General features: G+C 45.1%; 1 protein-coding gene across 2 annotated transcripts in view; it reads right to left on the bottom strand.

The window, feature by feature from the left end:
• Positions 1-463: 463 nt before the first annotated feature.
• The window catches only part of CLIC5 (chloride intracellular channel 5), a 170996-nt gene continuing 151945 nt past the window's right edge, over positions 464-19514 (bottom strand). For both annotated transcript variants that reach the window (XM_053603196.1, XM_053603197.1), the window contains exons 5-6: positions 10812-10996; positions 464-5196 (exon numbers count right to left, since the gene is read on the bottom strand). In XM_053603196.1, coding sequence (XP_053459171.1) covers positions 5029-5196; positions 10812-10996 — 353 coding nt within the window. In that variant the 3' untranslated portion in view covers positions 464-5028. The remainder of the gene's footprint in view (positions 5197-10811; positions 10997-19514) is intronic.

The raw sequence follows: 19514 nt of genomic DNA, 5'->3' as shown, positions 1-19514 counted from the left end.
CAGGTACCAGTCACCATGCTGGTTTTTCTATTTTTAGAAGAGATGGGAGTCTCGCTTTGCTCAGGTTGGTCTTGAACTCCTGAGCTCAGGTGATCACCCTCCTCGGCCTCCCAGAGTGTTAGGATTACAAAGGTAAGCCACTGCTTCCATTTTTATTTGCTTTTGATTTTTAAGAGGAATGAACATATTTTCTTTTATAGTGGGAAAATAAAATAATCTTTATGTGGAAAAAGAAATATTTATACTTATCATTTAAAAAAGGCATAAATAGCCGGGTGTTGTGGTGGATGCCTATAGTCCCAGCTACTCGAGAGGCTGAGGCAAGAGAATTGCCTAAGCCCAAGAGCTGGAGGTTACTGTGAGCTATGACGCCACGGCACTCTACTGAGGGCAACAAAGTGAGACTGTCTCAAAAAAAAAAGGCATAGGAAATCCCTACCTCAAATAATAAGACTCATACCACTTTTGTAATATTTGAAAATAAACCAACTTTATTTGAATCTGTCAATACCAATCAAGACTGAAAAACAAATTTATAATGGGTCAGATTCATAAGGAAAACACTCAATATATTCATTAAAAAGCATTTTACATTTATTAAGGCTTGAAAGCAAGTCTTGTTATTTATCACCACAGTTAAAGGTCTTAAGAAAAGCAAGTAACCATCTTTTGGAGTGTCCTTATAAAATGAGATGCTTGCTCGTTCACAAAAGTTAGGCAACTTTTGCTAAATTAGTTAACTCTCCAGCTTATAAAATGGAACAACCAGTGCCAGGAAAGTAAGACAAAGTCAAACATTAATATATAATATTAATATTAAATATATGCACAGTCAATATCATGAAATTTCTAACTCTGCACAAAATACCTCAGATGATTGGATCCTTAAAAGCATGTTTTGCAAAAAAAAAATAAAAAAACCAGATTGCTTTTATAGAATATAGATTAGCCCAAACCTTATATTGGGGCAATATTATATTTTATTTACTTTTGGTTGCAAGGGGAATATGATCTATTTCCTTAAATAACATTAAATGAAATTATGCATACTTTGGCTCATACTTAATGATGAAATGAAAGCATCCTGAAATGAAGCTGGGAGAAGGACATTGACCCAGGGAGAAGAATGTGCATTGACAAGGCGAGAGCCCATTTGTCTGATTTGAGTGGTAAAGAGAAACGGATAGAAAACGATGGGGCTGTGTGCAGGGGTCCTGAACACTTAAGTTCTCCTAAGGTCAGAACTGAAGTGCTTCACATGCACACTTCTTTCTCTAATGCTTTCTTAGGATTCTTTTTAAAGTCATATAAAAAATTAAGAAAGTGATCCCTTGGGAATCATTGAACTTAGTTTTAACCACGAGTTAATGTTTCCTCTTTCCAAGGAGGGAGACACCAGCATCTTGATTCACTACGTGATTGAGGGGACTCCTGGTCAGTGGGCATTGAGGTGAATCACAGAAGGGCTACTGGATCCCTGCTGCTTCTGAATCGATTTAATTTTAGACATAGACTCTCCCAGGGATTGTAAACTCTCCCTCGATAAACCTGCTCCTTCCTGTCTCTGCCTTCCTCTTAATCCTATTTATCCAGGTCTTGCTGCTTCTTGGGGCTCTCAAATGATCAAGGTCTATTCCAGGCATGAGCCACCTGGTGACAATTTTAAGATGCTTGGTGCTGTCTGTCTGCAGAGTGGCCGCAGGGCATAGGTGCTATGAAGAGCTTCTCTGGGTTCATTCAGCAGGTGCCTGGAAATGCAGCCCAGGAAACTGATGAAAAGGTCAAGATCCTCACTGGCTCTGCTAGCACAAGAATGGTACCAAGGACATTGCCATTTTCTGGGATGCTAAAACTAGTTTGGGATCATGTGGCCCAATAAGCGGATCGACTGCATTTCTGACTTTTCAAGTCATTTGTTTTGGTGCCAGGTGACTCTAGCCCTTGTTTAAAAAACAGTCATACTCATGTCTGTGATTCTGAATTCATCAGGCAGTTGACTCCCTTTGTCAGGAGATGAAAGAACTTTGCTCTGCATCAACCCAGCGTTTCAGGCACTAAACTCCTATTCAGCGCCTTCTCTCTGGACCAACTGCAGAGACAGGCCGAACCGAACGGAGGGTGAATTCAGCTCAGCCATTCTGAGTCTGACTCTTGCTTCTCTGCTGGCTCCCACTAACCTACCCCACAGAAAAAAAATGACTTGGAAGTCAAAGTCAAGAAATCAATACAAAATATTAATAAAATAGGATCTCAGCACAAACAAATCCCCCTTCTGTGCACAGAAAATCTTTCTGAGGGATCCATACTCATTCTGGATCAATTACAAGGATAGCTCCTGTCCTAGGAACACAGATCCAAAGTGCAAATCCTTCAGCACTCCCTGAGTTGGTTCTTGGGACACGTAAGGACCTCAGCACAGTGTTGCTGAGACATGGCAGGCTGCACAAGTGACTAGTCACATCCAAAGCTCAGAGAGGCTGAGGAGATGGAGAAAAATCTCTTTTGCAAAAAAAAAAAAAAAAAAAAAACTAGAAGGTTATGTTATTAATATTTTTATTATTTAATATACTATGATAAATCTGGTCATAAGCTACAACTCTCAGTTAACAGTCACTTACATTACATGATAATCTGCTGAATACAAAGATATTTCTGAATTAAGTAGCCGAAGGGCCTCCCTTCCATAACTCCTTTCTCTCTTTAAAATGATTATAATTGATCTTACCATACCCTCCTCAGTGCCTTAATATTGTTATTTATGTAAAACTAGCTCAATCTTAGAAGGAAGATCTAGAAAGAACAATATTGAATTGGTTTGGCCTGTTTTTTTTAAAGACTTGCCAGCTGCTGAATTCTGAGTATCAAATCAGAGTCCCTAAAATCCTGCCAGCCCTTCCGGGGTGCAGTTCTCCCCCTGGAGCCCCGTTCTGTTTTCTCTGTCGTGCTTGGCTATGCTCCACAGATGTATTTCCTGAACAGCCCAACTGTGAATCTCAGGAAGGTAAACTGCCTCTTAGGTCATCTGCCTGTGCTGCAAATTTGGAAAAGGATTTCTGAGTACAACAGGATTTCACACTATTAAAAGGCCTTTGGGATCATTTGAGCCCTCATCCCCCAAGAGGCCAGTTTGGGGCTTTTCCTTTCAGTAAAAAGGCCTGTTTCCTTACCAGTTCTCCTTTTTAAACATCTCCAGAGGCAAAGTTTCCAGGGAGACCTGAAAAGGTTCCATTAGAGGTGAAATGAATCGACTCATTCTGCCTTTTCAAAGCATTCTCAGGCTTATAAAGGGTCCTACCGAGAAGTTTCCTCTTCCTCCCTGGGCTCTGGGAGGCCTTCTGCCTCCTCCCCTGTTTTGATCAATGGGTCACTTTTTTTCTTCAGAGATCCCTGGAGGGAGGTGGGTCCAGGGAGTGCTTGGGTTAGAAGTTGTTGATGTTTCTATGGCAAGGACCCGTGCTGTCCTGCCCTCTCTGAGAAATGAGCCAAGTCCAGGGGCTTTCCGGTACTTGGGAGCCTCACCCTCTACCAACAGGCAATACAGAAGGAAGGGTTGTTGGAGGTGAGGGCCTGTGCCGGGTGGGTTTTCTCCCAGGGTGTTCTCTGGGAGAGGAAGTTAATGATTAGTTCCTTTTTCTTAGTTTCCTCTGCCCAGGTCTCAGCACTAGGGCAGGGTAAGCATCCAAGGAGGCGAAACTTGGGGAGAAGGACTAAAGAGTGAAATATCAGCTAAAAAAAAAAAAATCCTTTTTTTATCATCTGGCAGTTGGTAGGAAAGTCTGATGGTAGGAAAATTAACCCAGATGGGTCTATATTTTCTTTGCTTTCACACCACATGGTTTCCGGGTCAGAAAAGCCCATGGATTTTCTTCCATATTCCATGATGGTGCCACTTCCTGAAAGTATCTCTTGCTCATTCAAGGCTGCACCTGACTCAGCCAGTAGTGGCTGCCTGAGAACATCCAACCTATTCACCCACATTCAGGAGCAACTTAGAGAGAGTGGAAGATATTTTGGCCAATTCTTGGGTTCTGACTGTGACATCACTGGCCCAAGACTTCCTTAGATCATGACAGAAGACTGTGAACCAGGGAACATCAGACTTCACAAAGAACTCCTTTACACCCATCCCTCCTCTCACTCCCATCTGCTTTCTCATAGACCACAGCCACTCACCCGTAAGCACAGTCTAATCCAGGCTTGTAATCTCCACTGAAACAACTACTAAGCAAGCAAACCCCTTGGCAGTAGACCCCTGGGGGCCTTTTGGCATCAACACTGCTCCCTCCCTTCCCATTCCCAGTCACTCCATTTGGAATTGCATGCCAATTTCCTTTTCTGGCAAGGCCTGGACTGCTTGAAAACCAGGGGCACCGTTGGCCAGGTGCACAACAGCATTGCAACATTCCCAGCACTGCAGCAAATGGACAATGTGTCTGAAGTGACCTTCCAACCTGGCCCTCAGTGCCCAATGACAGAGGCTGGAAGTAGCAAGTGACTGAAGATATGCTTGCCAGACATCCAACAGCCCCCAGCCAGCTTCAGAGTCAGCCTGCAGTCACTCTCTTTGTCTCTCCAACAGGGTGAGTGGGTCTCTTTCAATTAGAAGGAAGATGGCTTTGTTCTTGACCTCACAGTTACTGATAAAGAAGAGGATGGAGAAGGAGCTGGCATTACATGTTTCTAAAGCATCTGAGAAGGTATTTTGATGTTGGCAGAAGTGGCCAGTGGCAATCTCACATGTGTGCTCTGTGACACTGACTGACCCTAGACATGCTGAACCCGGATCAGGCCAGCAGGCTGAGAGGTTGACTGTTTCTGTCACTTCTACTTGCCAGCTTCCTGTGAGAGGGGGATGGGGGTGCTGCTGACCTTCGTGAAAGACAGCAGGCTGGCCTTCCAGTGATGCCAGTGCGATGAGGCCAGAGTTAAAAAGTGTTTTCCAAGGCAATGAGGAAGAGTCTGTGAAGCCGGAGTCCTGTGGGAGTAATCAAGTCCTTCTGCAGCAGGGGCGGGGCACGATGGCTGTGTTCAGGATCTGCTGAGGCGCTTGGCGACATCGGCATAGGCCAGCTCGATCTCTTGGTCAGCTGCACAGGTGTTGGTAAACTCGTCCCGGGCGTAGGCATTCTTGAGGTACCGCCACAGGCCTGTCATCTCAGCCGGGAAATCATAGTTGCGGTATCTCTTGGCCACAATCTAAAACACAGACGGTACAGGACAGAGGTGGAGTGAAGACATGAAAAAACAAATCAGAAACGGTTAGCAGCCAGTCCAGCAGGCAAACCTCCATGCATCACAACAGGCCATCAGCAAAGTGCTGGTAATGCACAGGGGCAGAGCTGCCTTCATTTTATTTTATTTAGTTTTAATTTCTTAAGTAAATATAATTTGCCCTTTGACCTTAGTGGTTCCACGTCTAGGAATTTTTCCTTAGAAAATAATTATGGTAGCACAGAAAGATTTAGCTGCAGAATTATGATCCCAGAACTAGTTTGAATAACAAAAAAGTGGGGCACGGCACCAATGCCCAACAAGGCCTAAATAGGTGAATGCATCATTGCACATAAACACGGGGGCTGGGGGCTCTTAAAAATGGCGCTACTGAGGGAAATGCAGTGAGCTGGGAAACTTTTCAAGTGTAAGTATATATTTGGGGAAATTTGTAGGATGACTAGAAGTATATATACCAATATGTTATCAGTAGTTATGTCTAATTGATAGAACTATACATAATTTTTCTTCTTTCCCTTAACTACTTTGTTTTACATAAGTATTCTTATTTATAAAAGTTTAAAAAAAACATAAAAAGTAAGCTAGCTGTTGGAACACGAATGTAGGTTCAAGTTATGATGTGTGAATGAGCAAATAGTGGTTTCTACACCTATTCTCTGCCTGCTTCGCTGCGCTCAGGGAGATGTAGACGAGGAGAGTTCTGGGCAAGGCGGTATTGAGAGAAACAGTAGCATAGTGGCTAACGCGTGGGCCCTGCGTCCCAGCTGACTGGATTTGCAATCCTGACTCCACTTAACAGCTGTGTGACCTTGGACAAATTGCTTGACCTCTCTGAGCTCCAATTTCTTTATCTCTAAAATAGAGGTAATAACAAGAGCCACCTTGGAATAATACGTTAGCTAATACACATAAAATATTTAAAGGAATGCCTGGCACATAGTAAGAACCCAGCAAACATTAGCTATTATTATAGCTCATTGAGACCTAGTTTCTGCCTGTCCGTATGCAATTTCTTCATGGGTTAAAGAGTTCTCCCTAGCCAGGGTGGCTTCATGGACACATGACCTGTGCAGTCTTAGCAGGCCTTGTATGCAGAGGACCTTGCTCTTGGTTTAATGCTCTGGTGTCAACGTGTGAAAATTCTTAATAATTTTTTAACAAGGATGCCCTGTTTCCACTGTGCACTAGGGCCTGAACATTAGCTGGTCCTGCCTCCAGCTGGGGCAGGGTAGCAGAGACTAATATCCTCCTGAAGCTCTGACTTGTGACACCTTCCCCTGCTTTCTTTTCCAGAGAGGGATGCAGATCACTGGTCCTCAGATCCTTCTTTTCAGAGAACCTCCAGATCAGCCACTCCAGCTTCCATCTTCATTGCAGAGCTGACGATGTGAAGAGTTGCCTTCGGCTCTGAATGAAGGGCAACGATCAGCTCTTGCAGGGAAAGCCCACGCTCACGGATGTGTCCACATTCCGACAGACATTCGGGAATGTCTTTTCCTTTCCATTCCACACTTCCAGGCCAGTGTCGCATCCACGACACCACTATGCTATCTTCTATTCTGAACTGTGTTACTGCTTTAGCGTCCTTTCTGTCTTCTCTGGCTTGTGAGCGGTGTGAGGATAGGGACCACAGCATCTTCCTCCTGCACCCCCGATAATCTCGATAATGACGTTGAACAGAGGAATGACAACAGCAAACGTTTACTGTGCACTGTTTGAGGTACTGCTTTAAGCACTTTGCAAGCCATTTAAAACTCTGAAGAACCCTCTAAGTGAGAGTCAATTATATTCTGATTTTACAGATGAGAAAAGTGAAGCAAACAGAGATTAAATAAGTAGGGATTCATTAAGCTGTTGCATTTAATCTTTACAGTCTTTAGTTATACTAATATCAGACAAGGGGCATCTAGTGTCTTAGGTAATAAAAGCACTTAATTTTAAAGGCTGAAGAGCATTAGCAATGGGCAAACTGAAGCCATGAGAGATTAAGTGACATATGTAATGTTACAAAAGAAATTAATTTAACCAATATCTATGGAGTGATCATTATTGAACATTAATGCAACATTAATCAACATTTCCTGCTTTCTAATCCATAGCTCTTTCCACATGGCTGCTCAGTCCTAATGTAAATAACAAAAAGTGGGTCTGCTCAGACTCTCTTGTGTGCCAGTTATTAATCTATTGTTTCTTATCTGCAACCCCCCTCCCCATTTGCTTCTTTGTGATGCTGGGACTGATGGGACTGTGCAGACCCCATCTCTGCTTTGCCAGTGAGGCTTACTGGTTTCTGCTGAGAGGAGTTAGGAGAAGGAGGGGCAGAAGGGAGGGGGAAGCCCCCTCCTGCCAGCTCCCCTTCCTGCTCGAGTCTCCAGTGCCTTCAGCAGCAGAGCTGAATCCGGTTTGCTATCTTAACAACACTCATAGAACAGCTCCGTCACTCCCGCTCAGAGCAGCCAGCACATAACAGGGACCCCACTGCGGGGGGTGGGGGGTGCCCACAACGTCAGTTTTGGACCCTGGCACCAAGTGGGCAGCACTTGCAGGTTTGGCTTTGCTCGGCCCTAAGTTTCCAAGCTTGAATAATTCCAGCCTCTTCCCTCATTCCCTCTGCCCTGGGGGAGTTGCTGCCTCCTGAAAGCACAAGCCCCAGTTATATCTCGACTTTCCAGTTCTTCAGTATGTAGTACTTCTTCCTTTTACGTCTCTCCATTAAAATAACTGGCTTGACGTGGCTGCCAAAGGAGCCATGGCACGCTGTCTTGGCTTAGATGTGGCTAACAAGTCGACGTGGGGGTGACGGAATCAGGGTCCTCTGACAGAGCAGTCACGCGGAGCACTGCGGAGCCAGCACCAGCCCCCAGGCCCCGTCTCCCTCTGTGCACTGCAGGCTGTGGGTTGACCCAAGTGCCTTTCAGAAGAGGGTGTCTTGGCCAAAGAGCAGGAGCTCTGGCCCAATTTGCCAGAGTAGATGGAAGGAGCCCACGATAAGGCAAAGTGATCCTTACAAAATATTTTTCACAATTACAGACTGATTCAGAGAGCAGCCTCAAGTCATTCTGTGCCGAAATTTTCTTTTTAGGTATAGAGCATTAGCTTTAAGACAGCAGAATTGCAGTTTATGAGTATATATTCATGTTTGTATCTCCCTTCCCATTTGTTTCAGGGGAGGTCCAAGGTCACTATGCCAGGCATGGGTCCCCATGATGTAGACGCCCCTCCCTGCCCACTCAGGGGCACCCTGGACCTTGGCTGCTGAGTTAATCACTCCCTGACACGTTGGCTTGACTTTGGGAGGTGAGAACTAGAAGGGAGCTTGACCATGAAGTCTCAAAGCAGACTCTCGGTGAGGGCCTGGGCCACAGCAACTCAGCTGCCATAGATGGAGATGAACCTGAAAGCAGGGTAGGACAGAGAGGGAGAGAGGCCGGCAAGCCAGTCTGCTCATGTGGAGCTCTGAGCCTGCAGCAGCCTCCAGGCTCACGCCCCGGGGTTCACTCTTCCAGTCAGCTCTCCTGGCCCAGATTGAGTTTTGGCATCTGAAGCCAACCTGGAGGCCTGGCTTGGCTGCCCTTCTGCTCTTTCTGAACTTCAGAACTTTGCCAGGTCCCTGGGATCTGTTAAGCTGGATCAGCAGAGATTCAAGGAGAAGGAGCTAAGGACTGGCCTCTGCTCCTTCCGTGGCATCTTCCTTCTGATCCCCAGCTTCTCTGAGTGAACAACCCCTGGAACCTCCTCCAAGGACAGGAGCTCACCTTGCTCGTGTAGGGCTGGAAGGAACTGAGGAAATCACAGGATAAAGCACAAGGCTTGGGAGATCCATTCGTTTACCTTATTCAACAAAGGATTCTTGAGTGGATAGTTAATACGTGTTTGAGTAAAAGAGAAGGAAAGAAGGAGAGAAGGAGGAAAGGAAAAAGAGGTGAGAAGGGATGCTATCCATTTCTTTTCTTTTAGGCACAAGAAAAATGGATCGCCACCAAAATTAAATGACTTGCCCTAGCTCAAGTGTGTTGGCAGCAGGTACAGGGCTAGAACTTGGGTGCCCTGATCTTTTCATTGTGTCACTGTGACACACTGTGACTCAACTGGAATTATGTCATCCCTGTTGGTGAGACTTGATCCTCAGAAAGGGAGAATAAAGTATGCTTTGGCAGGTGGTGCACGTGGTAATTAATAACTTCAAAGATACCTAGCTTGGCTGGACCTACAAGTGACCATTGGCTTTGACCCCACACATTGCCACAGTTCATATTAATAAGTTGTATTTGACCACCCCATTAGCACTGGCATGCATGATTCCCAGCTCTGATGGAGGCCCATGGAAACAGCAGTGCACACACAACTAAGTGATTACTACTCAAGCTCGTATGTGCTCTGATTGGAATTGAAGGAAGCCAGCACTTCTGGCCTAGAACTTCAGCTGAAAACCAGTAAGCATATACCTAGATGATAAGTGATTTAATCAGATTCTTCCAGTGAAGGGTAGAAATAAACTGTGTATCATAAAGTTATATACCAGGGGGTCAACTGATCAATCTATGAATATTTATTAAAGGATTACCATATTCTTAGAGAGGTTCTGTCCTCATGGAGCTTATTTTCTGACTGAGATGTTACAGCATAGACAGGTGTAAAAGCAGAAACAGTGTGGCTGGCTGATACTAGGCTGGTGAGGATAGGAAAGGATGTGAGAAGTGTTAGCTCGGGGAACTTAGGTGGATACAACTGCTGTCTTCAGATGAAAGGAAGGGGAGCGGAGCCATTCGGTGTTGCTCTAGAGAACAAATGGGTAGCCAGCAGGCACACTCAGGGTCAGTATAATGAGGGAAGCTTTAACAATCAGAACTTTCCAATGTGGCAGGGCTGGTTTGTTAGGCAGAGGGCTCCTCATCCCCAGAAACGGGTGATCACAGCTTTGCAGAAGACTATCAGGACATAGCAGAAGCTAGTCCTGGTTGGGGTAGGAGATTGTTTTGCATGACATCTAACCATCTTTCTTTCCAGCTCTCAGATCCTAAGACGTGTTGTACAGGAAAGGATCACATTCCCCGTTGCAGACAGTCATCAAGTGCAATGATAGCAAGAAAATGACAGCACCACTTGCAGCCCTTGTCTCTTCAATTGATAGATGGGGAAGATGAAGCATGCCTACCCTAGAAAGCTCTGGAAGAAGTGAGAGTGTAGATCTGGTTACAAAGAAAACACGAATGAGGGTACATTGAATAGAGATGTGGTGGGGTGGCCAGTGAAAGCCTATGGGTAAGAGCCCTCCATAGTGATACAAGCATGTCCAAAAAAGACGATCGCACCTGTTATATATGGAGCCTTACAATATGCCGGGCACTTGAACACCATATTTACTCTCTCAGTAACCCTAAAAGTAAGCAATCTTTGCCTATTTTATAAATGAAAACTGCAGCTAAGAGAGGCTATACAGCCAGCAAGCAGTCAAGGCTGACCTTGGGCCCCTGTCATCTGACTTCAGGTCCAGGCCTTGGACTAATAGGTGGTACTGTCCTTGACCCATCCACACGGGGACCTGGGCCCAAGAGTACCTGCAGGTAGAGCTTGCTTACCTTGACCACATGGAGCTTGGGCAACAGATTGCAGTCGGCCAGGGTCAGCTCATCCCCATCCAGGAACTTGCGCTGGGACCCCTTGTTGTCATCCCCACGAGAGTTGGCATCGATCTCCTCAGGGAGAGGGGCGTTCAGGTAGTCATCCAGCTTCTTCAGAGCCTTCGTCAGGCCTCTCTCCAGGGCTGGCATGGAAGAGCAAGGGAAGGGTGTTTGGTTAAACTTGCTAGTGAGGGTCTTCAGAGTGGAGTAACTCATCTGGAATCCTGTTCTCCTTGTCATGCGGCCAGGTCCCCACACACTACATAATACCTAGGGACCATTAACATGCCACAGCAGAAGTGGCTAAATAGCCTGAACAGGCAAATGCAAACCAAACAATAACCATTAGCTAATATTTTATTTTGAAAAAACAAAAACTCATAAATATAGACATACAATAGTTAGGACATAAATGAAAGCTCTTACAGTGCTTATCTCCAGCAGGGGTGATAATACTAGTCAACATTTTTTTTCTTACCCATATTTTACCAACATTCCATAATATATTCACACATTAATTTCATAAAAAAGAAAGAAAAGGCTATTAAATAAGTAAATAAAAACTGTATAGAAATCCTAGGACAGAGATACAGGCCAGATTTTGTAGAAGCATGATCTATGGCTAACTGATCTGAGGAGAGTTGGGGATAAGACCTTCCAAGAGGACGTGTCAGAGTCAGCAGAGCAGCCCTGTTTGGCGTTGCCCCCAGAGAAGTGATGGGTGTCAAGGAGGCACACTTGAGTTCAATCAAGGGAAGATGGTTCTAAAAATCAGCACTGTCCCAAATGCAAGGGCAGTGCACCAAGAGTGGGCTTCACCAGGAATGTGCAACCACAGCTGCATGCAAGGCCATCATGGTTATGGTCCAAAGAATGAACATGCAAGGGAAGATAATGTGGCAGAGACTTCTATAGTCTTGCCCCAATAACTACCTGCTGAAGAATTCATTTCAACACACAAGTAGAACAAAATGCCCAAAATAACAATCCTGGAAAGTGAGGATCACTCAAAATCACTTTTCCCAGCCTTTCACAGTCCATTCCAGCCATGGAACACTAATATAGAACCTTCCCACCTGAGCTTAAAGGACAAACAGAGAGGGGGATGGCTGGCCGGGTCATCAGCCTCTGCACTATCATGTCACCAGCCCCATCCCCACCTGCTGTTTTCCAGACTCTGGTTTAGAGTGTGACACTGAGAAAAGGGAGTTGGTCCTGATGTTCATTCCCGCAGATACAAGGGGGATGTTGCCTTCTGGAGGCAAAGCAGAGAGGACTAGCCTCTTGTTCAGATTTTCCAAAATGTGCTTTCTGTGAGGCACTCCTCACATAACTTGCTTTTGTCTTTTCACAGGAGGCCTTTTGTTTGAGACAATGGAATGACACTAGCCCAAGATAAATCTATTGAAAACTTACTGGAATGTTTGAAAACCGGCTGAAGGTTGGACACGGTTTCTCAATACTTCTTTCTCCCTGGTGTGGCATTTGAACTTCATCATCTGCTTTGTGTTTCCAGTTTGGGAGAATAGAGAAAGCAGGGCTGGAAAAAATGCTTGGATTCCCTTTAGTAATTGTCTAGACTGTGCTGGGACTGCAAGACCATTCAAAGGCAATGGCAAGGGGTGGGGACTAAACAGTACTTATTATGCTTACCCTGAAGCACTTGTGATTTAAACTAGGATTCTTTGCTTACTCACATCTCTCTCCTCTTTCCATTGTGGGGATTATGGCAAAATCTTGATGATAATGAAAAAAGGAAGAATCAAATATTGTGCCTGCAAAATTTGACCAAGTGATATCTTCCAAGGGAAAGAGAAACATGATAGGAAATGGGACATTACAGGTTCTGGTTCCAAATGCTCTTTGGAGACCCAAACAGGCCACTGCACAAGTCTGTGCCCAAGTCCCTAGGTATGGGAACTGTCATGAAATTTGGGGAAGAGGCCAAGAACAGCAACTGAAGCTCCTTGAGGGGATAGTTCTGGATAAATTTCAACCACCTCTCTACTGATTCTTGAGTGGAAGGGCTACAGTTTGGCAGTGGGAGTGGTTGTTGCTTTATGTCACAACAGTGACATGCCATATCACATGCCCAAGTTGATTGTTCTGAGGATGTCCTCTGTGCACCAGTCTCATCATGGGGGGGAGTGGGAGGGTATGTTTGTGATGGGGAATGGGAAGGCAGGAATGGTGGTAATCATGGTAGAGAGAGGAGGAGATGAAGCAGCAGGGACAGGGCCATGTGATGTGGAGCTAACCTGTGTTTAAATTCTGACCCCACCCAAGGTGGATTCACTATGAAGTTGCTGATCCTTAAGCTTCAAGGTCCTTTGATTGCCTGAGCCCCTTTCAAGGACTTGACTTTAAAAAGTCATTTGTACTTATTGTATTGGCTTCAGTCCCCACAAATCCCACATATGTCCCTGATTTTTGCCACTTAGGCATGACCTTGGACAAAGTTTTCAACTTTGCTGCACTTTAGATTTCTCATCTCAATAATGGGACTAAAGATCTCTAATCCTGGTTAGACCACTGAGAAAACTTGGATAATGCCAGGAAAGTGTCCCATACAGTGCCTAGCCCATATTAAGGCATTTTTAATGGAAGTTGTTGCTATTACATTACCAAATATGGGGTCGACCTGCTGTCTCTTCCTCACCCTATACCTTGGTCAATGTATTCCTGAAAATTCCAAGGTGCACCAAAGGACAGAAGATTTGACGAAGGCCCAAGATAATGGTCCAGTCCCTAAAGAGAGAAGTCAACAGTCTGGAACTTTCCTCCCCTTACTTTTTAGATGTTCAGCAAGAGCCCATATTTAATGTATAGCTTTATGCTTCTCTGTGACCCTCATAGGTGACAAGTTGTATTGACAAGCACAGCCAGAGGGATCAAAATGCAACATGCCTATATACTCAAACATGGCAGGTATGGGGCTCACGCCTGTAATCCTAGCACATTGGGAGGCCAAGGCTGGTGGATCAGCTGAGCTCAAGAGTTTGAGATCAGCCTGAACAAAGTGAGATCCCATCTCTACTAAAAGTAGAAAAATTAGCTGGGCATTGTGGCAGGCACCTGTAGTCCTAGCTATTCCAGAGGCTGAGACAAGAGGACAGATTGATCTCAAGAATTTGAGGTTGCTGTGAGCTCTGACACCAGGGCACTCTACCTAGTGTGACAGAGTGAAACTCTATCTCAAAGAAACAAAACAAAACAAAAAATGCCCCCGAACATGGCCATGTTATCAAATAACAAATGGCAGCCCCATCCATTCTTTGCCAGTTCTTTCCTCCTGCTGGCCAACACCTTCCTCTGACCCTGACTCAATCCAGCATCTATGAGATTAATGATCTCTTTAGGCTGATGGCACCTGGGTCATAAAACCATTTATTTATTTATTTATTTATTTTATATAAAACCATTTATGTTGAACTTTCTGTTCTAATAGGAGTACGGAAGGCGTGAAAGAAACCAGACTTGGGACAAGGAGATGTTAATTCCTTCAGTATTTATATTTGAAACTCTCCCTCTGAAAGACTTCCTCTGAGTAGCCAGATGGCATAACCCTCAGGCTCCAGCAAGTGAGCCTGGGGTCAGCGCACTCCAAGACCGAAGATCACTCACATCGCAGGCCTGGTCCTTAAACTGCTTTCCTCCCCTCTCTGCCTCTGCTCCCATAAAGATTTATTCTGTACCACACACAAATGCACTGGGTAAAATATGTGATGAGGAAACAAGGGGAATAGTTCATAAATATCCTCAGCCATATGCAAACAATCTCAAATTTATTTTTCTCTTTTTTAAGGAGGAAAAAAAAATCCACCCATTCCATGATCACTTCCAGATTCATTGAGGTTGATATTACATAAGACCCAATATTGTTTTCCCATCGTAGAGAAATAATGACTTGGAAACAGCAATTTGAGCTAAGAAAATAATATATTCTTACTAGGACATAGAGGCTAAATGAGGAGCTGGGAGCCAAGACATTAACCCAGCCTCCAACAAGTTCCTGCAAGCAGAGCTCAGCCCTGTTTGTTGGCAGGCTCGGGGCAGCGCAGATTCTGATGAGCACAAGGCCAGGAGACTCCTGGGCTCAAAATGCACATGGGGAGAGCAGATGGCAAAGGTGGTCTTTGCAAGGATGGGAGCAGCTCTGTGGGCCCAGGTGGCTGCATGCTCAATTTCTCATGTGTGGTTTTCCTCTGGCACATGCACTCGCAGTGAAATAAGAACCAGGGGCCCACCTCTGAGCACAGTCTGCAGCCTGGATGGTCCGTTCACCTATCCATGGAGAAGGAGCTGGTGGCCACTGGGTGCTGCCACAGCTGAGCCACCTCTGCCCCGCTCTTTTCCTTTTGTTGTTAATCCCATTGCCCAGCACAGCAGAAAGATATGCTCACCACCTTTCTACAGTGAGCCGGGACTGTTTATGCATGGTTCACCCATCATTTAAACACACAATGAGGCTGTTGAGATGAGAACTATTACCCACACTCAGTTAGCAGATGAAGAAACTGAGTCTTGGACTTTTCCAAGGCACACAGGCTTGTGCAGGCACACACACAGCTGAGGCCTTAAACGGTCCATACTATTCCTAGGATGTACAATGAAAACGGGTCATGTTCTGTTTTGACCTGCTATGGTTTTTGGAAACTCCCAGCTCCTTGGGTAGTGGGACAACAACTTTAATTCAGTACATTCCAGATTATAACCTAGTCTGATATAGTAATCAAAATAGTCCCTCTAGAGAATTCTTAGTCTCTTTTGCATAAAAATGCTCTGTTTCTAAGAGAGCAGTGGCCTTCCCTTTTCTTCTCCCTGGACTCATGGGACTGGGGGTTGGGGGAGGAAGCTTCTGTGACCTCAAGGCACCAGGGAGAATGGAATTCTGGAATCTCAGAGGTAGGAAGCTAGTGGGGGCTCTGGTCTCTTCTCAGTGTGATTCTTTTATCACGGTAACCCTTGGGATGTTGGCCCTAGGGAGGGGGTCATAGGTGGGGTATAAGTCTCCCTCCAAACCCTGGAAGGATACCCAAGCAAAGCAACACATGGGGCTCCTAAATACGCCTCTAGTGCCCTGACTCTCCTGCCTCTTTCTGTAATCTTCAAATTCCCTGAGCCAGGAAAGGTGGGCTTTCCTTTTATTCTCCTATGTCAAATAGTCCATCAACCACAGGGAAGCAGGGCTCCGGCCTAACACTGTCGCTGGTGGAAGGGCTATTCTCTACTCTGCTAGCTGAAGCATCCAGGTAAGCTTCTGGGGTGAAAACTGAGAAATAAAAGGATTCAGAAACTCTTAAAACAATAGCTTGGATTACAAGCCCATCTACTTACTGTTGAAAAAGCTATTTTGAATATCAGAAGCTGAACGCTGATGAACACCTCAGATATTAAAATCATGGACTCAGGCAAAGAGAAAAAAATATTTTCAAAATATGGGCTCTATTACTCAAGTTAGGAGCAAAACAAGGCTGTTAGATTCTGAAACCTTAACTTCTCCCACTCTGCAAGGCCACCGGGATGCCAAGGACAGTCCCATTGCTCCCAGCTATCCACACGAGCTGCGTGTTCCGTGGACTGTTCTCAGACATCTGTGACCCTTCCTAAAAGGGGGCATCAGCGCTCCTGCCCTGGATCCCAGCTAATTTGATAACGTATTTGTGTTCTGTTACTAATGGCTGATATTAGCTAGAATTCTTTGTACTTTCAGAGTGCTCGTGATTGAGTCTAGAAATCTTTCTCTGATCCTTTACATCATTTCTCAGTAACAAGTGCAAACTCTGCCTGCCCTTGGGGCTGTTGCTGTCGTGTATGTGGTCTGTGTGACAGCGAAACATTGGGATGAAAAATTGAGAGATCTATTTGGATTATGTCTGTGAAGGAAGAAATATCTAGATATTGAAAAATACCTGGAAGCCAAAATGAAGTTTTTGCTTTTTATCTTCTCCCTTGAGATCGGCGCTATCACAAAGGGTGCCTAAAAGAAAGGTGCAGTTGTGGTGTGAAGGAGGCCACAGTGGGGAGTTTTCTGGCCATCACATATTCTTGGGGAAAAAAATACAAAGATGGCCATACCTTGTTGACTATTTGATAGTTTAAAACATGAATGTTAATGTGACTAGAACAAAAAAATAAAATAGAATAATAAAAATGTATTATCTTGGACAAAGAAGACCATCCTCCCCATCCAGCTATGGGAGAGGTGGAAAAACTAAGAGAAGTCAAATTGCCCAGGGCCGCAGACCCAGGAGTGAGGGGACGCTGAAGCCCCAGCAGGGCCCAGGAGAGTTAGGAGGGTGGAGGAGAGGGGAGGGCACAGCAAGGCAGGCAGAAGTGGAGACTCTGCCATGAGGAGCTCGACTTTGACAAGAGACAAGGCTGATCTAAGGGGCTTTTCAGGATGTTCAGCTTTGTGATGGGCAGTGCAAGCAACCCCCACGCCCCCCAGAAACTTTACATAAAGATTTACATTCGCCTCTCAGCTTTTGGAAATTAGTCATGTAGCTTTTCTCAGCTGCCGAAATTCTTAAACAGAGAGAAAGGGGGCCCAGTTACAGTCAGGTCACAGTATGAATGATCACATAGCGGTAAAATTGTAAAGCAGGTGGGAACCGGGGTTCTCCCACTAGCATAGCAGTGCCCCTTCTAGAACACACAGCAGGTAAGGGGTGGTTGATCCTTATGGTCCCTTTGTCTCTTAAAGCATGAGTAACCCCAGTCCCTAGACCACACAGAACCAGAAACAGCAGCCGAGTTTCAGGAGATGGGAAGGGGGCTTTCTGGCAGGTCTGGTGGGCCCCCTCTGCCGTGCCTGGGTGTTCTCATGTCCCTGGTATCTTCAAGGAAGGAACAGAGAGAGCCCGGGTGAGGGGAGCCAGGGGGTTCACGAGGACTTGAGATAACAAACACAGTAGCAGAGAGACACATTCACACCGGCCCTGAAGAGACTTGGGTTTGGAGCCTGCTACTGGTTATGGCTGTTCAGACTGAGGTTAAAGCATCTTCTGTGGTTTGGTGCAAAGTGGGACAGAATTACAGATGCCTATTATTATTACTATTATTATAGTTGGAGAACTGAAGTTTATGAAAGGATGGGGGTGGGGGGAGAAGACACGGAGCAAAAGGCAAGACAGCAAGAGATCAGCTGTCAATTGCAGATCCAGATAATTTTCTCAATTACCTAAAAGCCACCGTAAATTCAAAGGTCTGGTGTCTGAAGTGAAGCTTATCTGAATATCCTACAACTTTATAGGTCCAAGGGGAATCCTGCTGAGCTCACGGGACGAGGCTCATTCTTGCACTTTCCAACACGGTCAGTTGCCTGGATTCATCTCTTCGCGTTTGGTATTGTTCTCTCCAGGCTACAAGGGTGTGTCTAATTCTCTTGGTTTGATACTTTAGAGAATTCATGTCCAGCTTTGGCAGCAGACCAAGGACACTGGACTTGGCTTCAGAGCAGAGAGAAGGAAGTTGTCAAATTGGCTCTGGCTGTGAAAGATCCAGGGGCTCACACGTGGGAAGTGATTCCCAGGCCTCCGTTTCTAGGCGCTGGTGAAAACAGGAAAGGAGGAAAGACAAACAGTGGTTTATGAGAAAGCAAAATGCAATGGCAGCTTCAACAGATTCCCCACTGTTCGCTCGTGGGGCGTCAGCTGGGCTAGAGAAGAGTCTGCCGCACGGGCTGCAGTGGGTATTATTTATTTGTTCTAGAAAAGATTTCAGCCTCGGAAGGGAGGATGAATTAAATGACAGACTCCTAGAGTTCTAGCCAGTAGGAGGCCAGTAAATGATGCTTTATTCCAAAGATAGGGCTCGGGTCTTATAACTACAGTGGGTTAGAATATATATGGGACTCTGCTGGGTGCACCCCAGTCACCTTTTGGTGGAGAGAATCACTGAATGAATGGGACTCTTTCTGATATATTCCAAGGAATTTAGGGACTTTTCCTTAAGGAAAAGACATATTTGCCATATACCTTTCTTCCACAAACTTTATGGGGATCCTTGTGAAGAATCATCTTTTCCATATAGCCAAGCAACCTTATATTTTGCTTGTGTTCATAAGTACTACACCAAAATCCAGGATGTAGATAGATAGATATATTTTAATTTGAAAAAAGGCAAGAAGAGCCTCTGGGTAGTATTTAGCTATGTTTAAATCACTAGCATGATAAAGAATTTAGGACAACTGTAGCATGCCTAGTGTATAATTTTTATTTTTAAATAAGAAAGGAGGCATGGACAATTTCAGATCCAGATAATTTTCTCAATTACCTAAAAGCCACTGTAAATTCAAAGAAACAGATTGTCACTTAGATCTGCAAATTTAGGTTTCCTTTCTTGTACACAGTCTGTACGTGTGAGCTCCCCAAATACTGATCAACAGAAGGAAAAAGAGAGAGAGAGGCAGAGAGATTGAGAGGGAGAAACGGAGACTCTGAATTCAGGAGGGAAGCATGGAGACTCTCCAGCGGGAGGGTGGCGCTAGCTGGGGCACCAGAGAATGTGTTCCGGATTAGGGAACCCACCTCAGAATTTAGCTGTGGGGCAGAGGCGACCCCTTCTGGCCTGTCCTGCAGCAAAGCGCAAAACTCTCATTTTCCACAGAGAACATGTATGTGTGTTTTCTATTAGGCCTTCCAGAAACTCATAAATGGT

This window comes from Nycticebus coucang, chromosome 9 (genome assembly GCF_027406575.1).
Source record: "Nycticebus coucang isolate mNycCou1 chromosome 9, mNycCou1.pri, whole genome shotgun sequence".
NCBI lineage: Eukaryota > Metazoa > Chordata > Mammalia > Primates > Lorisidae > Nycticebus > Nycticebus coucang.
Note: the sequence above shows the minus strand (reverse complement) of the source record. Positions and strands in the feature narration are given on the sequence as shown.